Source organism: Tachysurus vachellii, chromosome 24, assembly GCF_030014155.1.
Source record: "Tachysurus vachellii isolate PV-2020 chromosome 24, HZAU_Pvac_v1, whole genome shotgun sequence".
NCBI lineage: Eukaryota > Metazoa > Chordata > Actinopteri > Siluriformes > Bagridae > Tachysurus > Tachysurus vachellii.
In genome coordinates this window covers 2,050,456-2,060,455 of record NC_083483.1, presented here as the reverse complement: position 1 = coordinate 2,060,455, position 10,000 = coordinate 2,050,456, and the positions used below count along the sequence as shown (strand labels likewise).

The 10,000-nt window shown below is 46.0% G+C and overlaps 1 protein-coding gene across 1 annotated transcript in view; it reads left to right on the top strand.

Moving 5' to 3' along the window:
* klf7a (Kruppel like factor 7a) overlaps nt 1-10,000 on the top strand; it is a 21,928-nt gene that overhangs the window by 10,978 nt on the left and 950 nt on the right. Inside the window, exons 2-3 of the mRNA XM_060860406.1 lie at nt 5,569-6,097; nt 8,042-8,165. Coding sequence (XP_060716389.1) covers nt 5,569-6,097; nt 8,042-8,165 — 653 coding nt within the window. The remainder of the gene's footprint in view (nt 1-5,568; nt 6,098-8,041; nt 8,166-10,000) is intronic.

Below are 10,000 nucleotides of genomic sequence, written 5' to 3'. Positions count from 1 at the left end.
CTATCAGAGCGCTAGTTTTTATTGCTAATTACCCAGCCGTCCCCCCTCGGCACTAAAACAAGCTTAGAGCATTAAAATACAAGAGCAGCAAAAAAAAAAAAAAACAGGTTTATCTGCTCATAAAAATGTGCTGCGGCCCACGTTTGTGTGAGTGTGGGTCCGTGTGATTCCTTAATTGGTGTTATGTCACAGGAGCTACATCGCTAGCGCTTAGTTATCAAAGTAAAGCAGGCGATGCTCCCTTTGAAACAAGATATTAGCCGTTTCAAACAAGCTGAGGAGATGGCGTGCAGAGGTAGCCACAGCCGGAGATAAGCACGCCCATCATCTATTTATTACCATCCAGCATCAACACAGGAGACGAGAAATTTCCTGATATTAAGTCGAGGTTGTTGTTTTATTCTATGGTCCCCTCCCGCTTTATTAACGCTTTTGCCAACAGCTTGTTCAGGATCCATTTCACGAGTGCCAGCTTTGCTTTTTTACGGGTGCTTAGGAGTGTCAGCAGGCATTAGGCTGCATTTACTACAACGGCAATGACTGTGTGGAAACAAAAAGCTGAATGGCAGTCAAACTGACATGTTCTTTGTCGTTGGCTAACACCAGAACGAACACCAGTTCACACTGTTCCCAAATACGAACAATCCTGAAGATCCTAACCAGGTAGTTACTAAGGATGCAGTAAATGCATCATGTAACACATTAACAAGAACATTGTCTTCATTTGTCCTGCAAGCTTCATATCTGACCTCTCACCTGAAGTCGTGGCCTAATGGTTAGAGAGTTTGACTCCTAAACCTAAGGTTGTGGGTTTGAGTCTCAGCACCGAACAAGGCACAGAACCCCCCCAACTGCTCACCGGGCACCGCAGCATAAACGGCTGCCCACTGCTCCGGGTGTGTGTTCACGGTGTGTGTGTGTTCACTGCTGTGTGTGTGTGTGTGCACTTTGGATGGGTTAAACGCAGAGAATGAATTCTGAGTCTGGGTCACCGTACTTAGCCGTATGTCACGTCACGTCACCTGCTCTTAAATAAAGCCAAAACACAACTACACGACTTTTATGATGATTTTGTTGTTTTCCTACGTTCAGTCTCAAAGTCTACTGTCAGCCTCTAGTCCATGGTAGCAGTTCTTCAACTCAAACCTTGACACCGTGTCTTTCTGGAGCTTGCATTGTGAACAGGGGCAGTGACAGATCTGTGGCCTGTTGAGTTCCAGTAATCAAACAGCACAAAAAAGCCAGTCTTATCTTGAAAGGGCTGGTGTCGGTGCAGGTTTTCTTTCCAACCAAACAAAAAACAAACCCAAAGATTACTAAAGAACGACAGGTGAAATCAGAAACAAACCCTGTACCCACACAGATCCTTCAAGGACAGGATTGGACACTCCTGGTCTAGACAATTGTGCGCTTCATTCTTTCTGGCGACAGTTTGGGGACAAACCGCACGAGGTTCTGATGGTCAGGAGTCCAAATCCATGCCACAGTCAAGAGTCTCTTTCTGTGGACCTTAACAACTCTACAAGTTTATTCAACTGTATGATTGTGTGTAAAAACCCAGTCTAGAGTCTCTGGTGATGAAATCACACCCGCACTATCTTTTACCATCCCCCCAATTTATTGATTTTTGTGTCTTATTGATTACCTGTCAGCCAGCTGGCAATAAGCCTCCTCCTTAACATGCTGGCAGAGGTTCATTTGTCCACATATGTGTGTGTGTGTGTCCACCTCTTGGCCTAAGTTTAACATTACAGATCGATGAGCTATTGCAGGACTGGACGAATGAGCCTCTCCTGTCCATCAGTCTACAGCAGGCATGCCCACATTCAGTTGTTGATCAAACGTCTACCGAGCGCTCGAGTAAGAACCCCGACTAGGGGGAAACCATACTGTGGAGGAATTATCTATCCCTCCTTCTATCCATCTATCATCTGTTTGACATCAATTTTAGTAGATCTTGTGATTCTTGTCCTGTCTGTTTTACCTGCAGGAAAAATGAATAAAAATGGAGAAATGCCCTTCTTGTATTGCACTAAACTGATATGCACTTAGTATAGACAGGCCAAGATAAACCAGTCGTTATATTTACAGGGAACATGGAGGTGGGTTGGGGGATGGTGGTTGGACATCCATATATTAGAGACGAATTCGATTCTGTTGGCATTTTCGGTAACAATATCCTCAGAATGTCAAGGCCTCTGGGTGAACAGTGACCGAAAAGTGAGATAAGAAGGAAAAAGAGCAGCCAATTGGACCTTGCTTCAGCAAAACCATGTGCCCTTTCTCTTTCTCTCTCTCTCTCTCTCTCTCTCTCTCTCTCTCTCTCTCTCTCTATCTAACACTAACCCACACCCCGCAACACACTACCTGATCCAGCTGACCACCAACTTGATACTTAAGGCCTTATTACGTTTACATTTGCCCCACATTAGTGATTAGTGATGTGACATACAGCTAAGTATGGTGACATAATTTGTTCTCTGCATTTAACCCATCCAAAGTGCACACACACCAGTGAACACACACACACACCGTGAACACACACCCGGAGCAGTGGGCAGCCATTTATGCTGCGGCGCCCGGGGAGCAGTTGGGAGGGTTCGGTGCCTTGCTCAAGGGCACCTCAGTCGTGGCCGGCCAGAGACTCGAACCCACAACCTTAGAATTAGGAGTCAAACTCTCTAACCATTAGGCCACGACTTCCCCCACATCTCTGGGGTTGAGGGATTGAATCCCGATTCGATCGTCAGGGAGTTTCCTCTCCAAGTCCAAGGATATGCATTGTAGGTTGTACATTGTGTGGAAATGAGTGTGGTTGTGCCCTACAATGGGTTGGCACCCCATCTTGGGTGTCACAAGTCTTGTGCCCCGAGTCCCCTGGGATAGACTCCAGGTTCCCTGTGACCTTGTGTAGGACAAGCGGTCCAGAAAATGGATGCAGAGTTTATGAAGCAATGCCATACAAACAGAGAGAGAAATAGCGAGAAAAAGTACTTCATTCTACTATACCATGCTTTACGTCTTCCTGCAATAAGGCTGACATTCTTAATGATATTTTAACATCAGGATATTCCATGAGCACGAAGTTTAATAGTTATGGACGTATCATGTTTATGCGCCTGTTTGTAATTCCGTGCCAACATTAAAAAGTTCTTTTATAGCCGACCGCATCGCAAACACACACATTACATTTCATTCCATTAGCAAAGACGGCGCAGCTAAACAGAAGGTGTAATATATCAAATCAGCGATGGGAGCATAGCTAGGGGAAATAAAACAGACAAACAAATGAATACACAATTGAGTGTTACAGTAAGACGGAAGAGCAAACAGGACAGACTCAGCCGAGGAAAAACGAGAGCGTGATTCTTGGAACAAAAAAAACGTAGCGAGTGTGTGTTTTATTGCCGAGTGTTTGTCTTGTCTTCAGAACCTTCATAATGACTCTGTTACTTAATTGTTTTTCCTCAGTTGTGAAACATTTGGATGTGCGTAGAAAAAGTAGTGCATCAACACATTCATTCATTCATCTTCTACCGCTTATCCGAACTACCTCGGGTCACGGGGAGCCTGTGCCTATCTCAGGCGTCATCGGGCATCAAGGCAGGATACACCCTGGACGGAGTGCCAACTCATCGCAGGGCACACACACACACACACACTCTCATTCACTCACACAATCACACACACTAGGGACAATTTTCCAGAGATGCCAATCAACCTACCATGCATGTCTTTGGACTGGGGGGAGGAAACCGGAGTACACGGAGGAAACCCCCGAGGCACGGGGAGAACATGCAACCAACCCTGGAACCCCCAACCCTGGAGGTGTGAGGCGAACGTGCTAATCACTAAGCCACCGTGCCCCCCTGCATCAACACATTAGTGTGTTTATTTGGGCAGATCCAAGAATCGTAAGAAGAAGTCAGTTAGAAAATCTTTAGCAAAGGTCATAACACTCGCAGGCACATTCAGTACAAGTCGCGAACCTTTTAACTACGCACGATGGCTGCAACCGTGTGGCGCAGTACCATCTTTAATAGCAGTCTTCTGGATTTTCTAGATTCATAACTACTTTCGGTTTTCGATTTAAATGCAGCGGAGAAGAGATTCAGTGCTTGGTGATGTGCTTGAAACCGCTCAACATTTTCCACTTGGGAAAACCTGATGGACAGAGATGTTTCAGTTCTGACATGCAATCGAGTGGACGTCACTTTAAATCCCTCAGATACTTTATTTCTTAAAGTAATTCAAATGACACTCAAAAGTCACGTGTCAGGTATAAGCCGAGAGAGCAGAGAAAGGACTAGAACAGGAGCTAGTGGGGCGGACGTAAGTTCCTCTTTCTCTTAGTCTTCCATTCTCTGTTCCATCTGTCTGTCTATATGCTTATCGAACTCTCCTTGCCACTGCGTCCCTTTCGTTCTCTCTCTTTTCTCGTTCTGTTTTCCTTCTCTCCTTCTCTCTCCCTCCCTCAGCAGGTAATTCAGGTCAGTTGTGTTTTTTCAGCTCCAGAGAGCTCCAGTCGCCGCTGTGTAATCAATCACGGTCTAACCATCTATCTCTGAAGACCTGCTGAGGCAAATAACATGCCAGAGAGAGAGAGAGAGAGAGAGAGAGAGAGAGAGAGAGAGAGAGAGAGAGAGACAGAGAGAGAGAGAGAGAGAGAGAGACAGAGAGAGAGAGAGAGAGAGAGAGAGAGAGAGAGAGAGAGAGAGAGAGAGAGAGAGAGACTTCATCAGTGGGTCAGGGAAGTGGACACACATAACCATTCGTCATTGCCATCATGCAGCACAACTGGGACTGAGTTTAGATTGTGGAAAGACTGATTCTTCATCTTTTTTTTCTGCTGTATTATTTTATGTCGAGGGACCGTGACAGACTGTGGTGTGTTAACCAGTGAACTGAGCTTTTTTACACATTTGTTTGTGGAAATTGAGGAAAACTAAAGAGAGCAGACCATCAGATGTGTGTTATATATGTGTTACCTTAAATATCATCTCTGGGTCTGTTAAGTTCACATGAAATATCACCTTTATCTCTCAGGGATCTTGTTGTTCAAGTTTCTCTCTCTCTCTCTCTCTCTCTCTCTCTCTCTCTCTCTCTCTCTCTCTCTCTCTCTCTCTCTCTGTCTCTATCTCTCTCTCTCTCTCTCTCTCTGTCTCTCTCTGTCTCTCTCTCTCTCTCTCTCTCTCTCTCTCTCTCTCTCTCTCTGTCTCTCTCTCTCTGTCTCTCTCTCTCTCTCTCTCTCTCTCTCTCTCTCTGTCTCTCTCTCTCTCTGTCTCTCTCTCTCTGTCTCTCTCTCTGTCTCTCTCTCTCTCTCTCTGTCTCTCTCTCTGTCTCTCTCTCTCTCTCTCTCTCTCTCTCTCTCTCTCTCTCTCTCTCTCTCTCTCACAGTGTCACTGACAATCTTGCAGCTCATAGCACCTCAATCACACTGACTGTATATGACATGAAAGAAGATGAAAAATGATCTTTTTTGTCCTGAGACATTTATTTAACACTTTTGAAAGGAGTCTCTGGTGTCAGAACTTCGTAAGTGTAAGTGTGGTTTTTGTGTTTCCTCAGACGTGTCTAGAGCTCGAGCGCTACCTTCAGACGGAACCCAAGCGACTATCAGAGCTTTTCGAAAATGAACTGGACCGTTTGCTCTGTCCAGACTTCATCGAAGGACACGTAGAGGACGAGTCACTAAACCCGTCACTCATCAGCCTCACATCATCCCCGCTGCACCTGGATGGGGAGCCTCTGACCTCGCCATCCACCCCGGACCATTCCGACATCAGCACAGGCGTCGACGTGGCCCAGCTGAGCGCACTCACTTCCCTGACTCCACCCTCTTCCCCAGAACTGGAGCGCCACTCTCTCAAGACCCCCCACACCCTCTGTACCACGGCCGACGGGACTCTAACGCTGAAACTGGCCGTGGCGCGGCCGCTTTCGCCCGGACCCAGCGACAGCGAACAGGCAATCGTCACCACGGGGGGAAAAGACTCGTCCGACAACAAGAAGAGAGTGCACCGCTGCCAGTTTGACGGCTGCAGAAAGGTGTACACCAAGAGCTCTCACCTCAAGGCACACCAGAGGACACACACAGGTAGAACCAACACACACACACACACACACACACATATACTACTAATCTCGCATTACTGCAACACCTAGACGAGCTCAGCATCATGATGTTTCCTCAATGGAGGTTTCCTCAAACATCCTCAGGACTTCATCACAAGCTCTCAGGAACTTCAACATCCATTCAGGAAGTAATAGATATTTGTGTGTGTGTGTGTGTGTGTGTGTGTGAGAGAGAGAGAGAGAGAGAGAGAGAGAGAGAGATACAAGTATGAAGGCATATAGAATGAGTGATCAGTGTGATATGGTTGACTGTGAAAAAGACAGAGAGAGTGAAGGACAGATTGACATACAGACAGACAGATGGGGGGGGGGGGTTGTTTAATTGTAGAGACTTTTTCAGCTCAGTGTGTTTCATTATTTACATCATCACTGGTTCTATCTGTCATTATGACCAGGAGAGAGGAACTATGCAGAAACACAAAGATAAAGTAAGGAGAGGAAAAGTGTGTGTGTGTGTGTGTGTGTGTGTGTGCGCATGTGTGTGTGTGTTTATCTCTTTGCGGAGTAGGAGTGGTTTCTAAGCAACCTGCACATCTTGGCTGAACAGACGCTCATTCCCGGCATCGGCGTCACCTTACACCACTAACACACACAAGCACACACACACAAACACTCACACACACACATACTGTGTAGGGCTTCAGTTGCCAGGCGACTGCATCCTCCCTTGGCAGCACAGGCCGTAATTGGCTAGTTCCAGATTGTGCTCATGCCTGGTTGCTAGGTGACCGTCTCCAGCATCCGTGCCACCATGACTTCTAATTGCTCTGAGTTGCGGCCACAGGTCTGAACCTGTGCCGTATGTGTGTGTGTGTGTGTGTGTGTGTGTCTGTGTGTGGGGTGTGATATTCCTACTAAATGCAAACTCTACAGAGATGCCATAAACATCTTGACATTTCCATGGAAATGCTTCGCAAATCAAGAAATTTAAATAATCGGTCACTTTTCACGAGAGTAGCGTTTAACTGGAAGTTTAGCACGGAGTAGTCGGACACACAGCGTGATGTCTGCACCACGTGTCACCGCTGCACGTGTCACGGCCGTGAACATCCATACATACACTGAGTCAGTGCATCGTTTCTACATCTAAAGTCACGTCATCAGGATTATGAGAAAAAAACGGCTTTGTGTGAGCAGCAAAAGCACTAAAAGCAGCTTTGATCCTTATTGATCGTGTGTGTGTGTGCGTGTGTGTGTGTGTGTGTAAGCGTGAATTCCTTTATTGATATGGTCTCTCAGAGTTTTATTTGCTTTATAGACCCGCTGTGTCAAGTGGAACCAATCCATGAATCTGACTTTGGGCTTGTTATATTAGTTCCTGTTTTTTTCCCCTCTCATTACTCCTAATCTTATTTATTCCATAAACCAGGTGCAGTGAAATAAATGCTCGACGATAGCACCGGGACTGTTTGGCTCTCCAGGAAGAACGCTGAAATGCTTTTTTTTTCTTTTTTTTTCTCCGGTTCTCCGGCTTACTGCATTGCTCTTTATCCCAGAGGACTAAATTGATACGCATGCAATTTAGCTTTGATTTGTGCGTGCAGACGTTTTTTAAAGGCTCGTTGGGAAGATTTGTGGCTGCGTCTCACGGCTCAGACAGAGGCAGCCGACTGACAGTAAATATGAAGTTCCTCCCCATTAAGCATCATTACCACGCTAATGATAGCGTCCAAATAAGCTCCACCATCCCCCCAGTTTACTATACAGATAAACAAGCGAGCACACACACACACACACACACACACACACACACACAGTGATGTACTCTCTCTTCCTTGTGTATATTTATAAACTGTGGTTGTTTTTTCACAGGCTGATTAAAACATAATGTCACTGGTTTCGATTGTTGCAGCAATCCCATGAGGTGTGTGTGTGTGTGTGTGTGTGTGTGTGTGTGTGTGTTTAGGTGAGAAGCCCTACAAGTGCTCATGGGAAGGCTGCGAGTGGCGTTTTGCACGGAGCGATGAACTGACGAGACACTACCGCAAACACACGGGTGCCAAACCCTTCAAGTGCGCACACTGTGACAGGTGAGAGGCTTCATCATCATCATCGGCTCCACCGGAGAAGCCCAGAAAAAGGCTCATCTAATAAGTTCTCCTGCAACATGACCAACAGAGAGACAGAGAGAGAGACAGAAAGAGAGAGAGAGAGAGACAGAGAGTGAGACAGAAAGAGAGAGAGAGAAAGAGAGAGAGAGAGACAGAGAGAGAGAGAGAAAGAGAGAGAGAGAGACAGAGAGAGAGAGACAGAAAGAGAGAGAGAGAAAGAGAGAGAGAGAGAAAGAGAGAGAGAGAGAGACAGAGAGAGAGACAGAGAGAGAGACAGAGAGAGAGAGACTAAGAAGCAGAGACAAGAAATAGAGGGGCAAAGAGAAACAAACAGATATGGAGAGATATGTGTGTGTGTGTGTGTGTGTGAGAGAGAGAGAGAGAGAGAGAGAGAGAGAGAGTAATAAGCAGAGGCATAGAGTGAGACAGAGAGAGACACACAGGGAGAGAGACAGAAAGACAGACAGAGTGTGTGAGAGAGAGAACACAAATCAAAAACTGAGAGAAAAAGACAGACAGTTCATAAAGAGACAGATTGAGAAGCCAGAGAGTTCAAAAAAACAAAGGAAGGACAGACAGCCAGTCAGTCAGCCAGACAGACAGACAGACAGACAGACAGACAGACAGTCAGACAGACAGTCAGACAGACAGACAGCCAGTCAGTCAGCCAGACAGACAGACAGACAGTCAGACAGACAGACAGACAGACAGACAGTCAGTCAGTCAGCCAGACAGACACAGTAAGACAGACAGACAGTCAGACAGACAGACAGACAGTCAGACAGACAGTCAGCCAGACAGACAGTCAGACAGACAGTCAGACAGACAGACAGTCAGACAGACAGACAGTCAGCCAGACAGACAGACAGTCAGACAGACAGACAGACAGACAGACAGTCAGACAGACAGACAGACAGACAGACAGACAGTCAGACAGAGTGGAAAAAGCCAGAGACATATTTTGAAGGAGTTGAACACTGGAGACCGATCAACCAAAAGCCAATCAACATAGAAATATGGAATGATTGACAGGTGTGTAGGTGCACTGAAGACTGGGATATTAACCTCAGACACGTATTGAGTTAACACTGATCACGTCTGATCACGACACCACCAACAAAACGTCTGTTTCAGTTCAAACGTAGACACGAGAAAGGTTTCCACACAAAGAACATTCCTGCTGTTGAGATGTTAACTAAAACCGATGAGTGGCAGCTTTATTCCTCTCCAAAGCGTCTGGTGGATAGTGTTTAAAGCCTGTGTTGTACAAACACACACACACACACACACACACATACACACACACACTGTCTCAGACACACGACTCATGATGTGACTGTAATGAAATAAATTCCTCTTTAGGAAAAAAAAAAAAAAACATGTACAATGTGGTTAAAAGAGTCAAATATAAATACGGGGAAAAAACAGAGCTCTGTTCGATTTGGCTCGGCGCCTGCAGCAATAAACAACAAAACAAAACAAAAAAAACAAACTGTGTATCGACCCCTGAGGGACAATCTGATGCACAACCTCTCTTTGATGTAAATGAGTCCTTCATGCATTTTACACTCCTGTGTCCTTTCTGGACACCTTCGGGAATCCACTTCTGTCAGGAGAGGCCCAGATTACCATTATAATGAGTGTGTGTGTGTGTGTGTGTGTGTGTGTGTGTGTGAGAACAGTGTCCACAGGGTCTCCCTGCTTAAACTGAGTCTTAAATACAACCCAGAGACACACAGAACCTGTAGGACCTCCAGGACCAGCTGCTATGATGCCTCTTGGCAGCACCATCTGTCCTTCTTGATCTCTGAGCT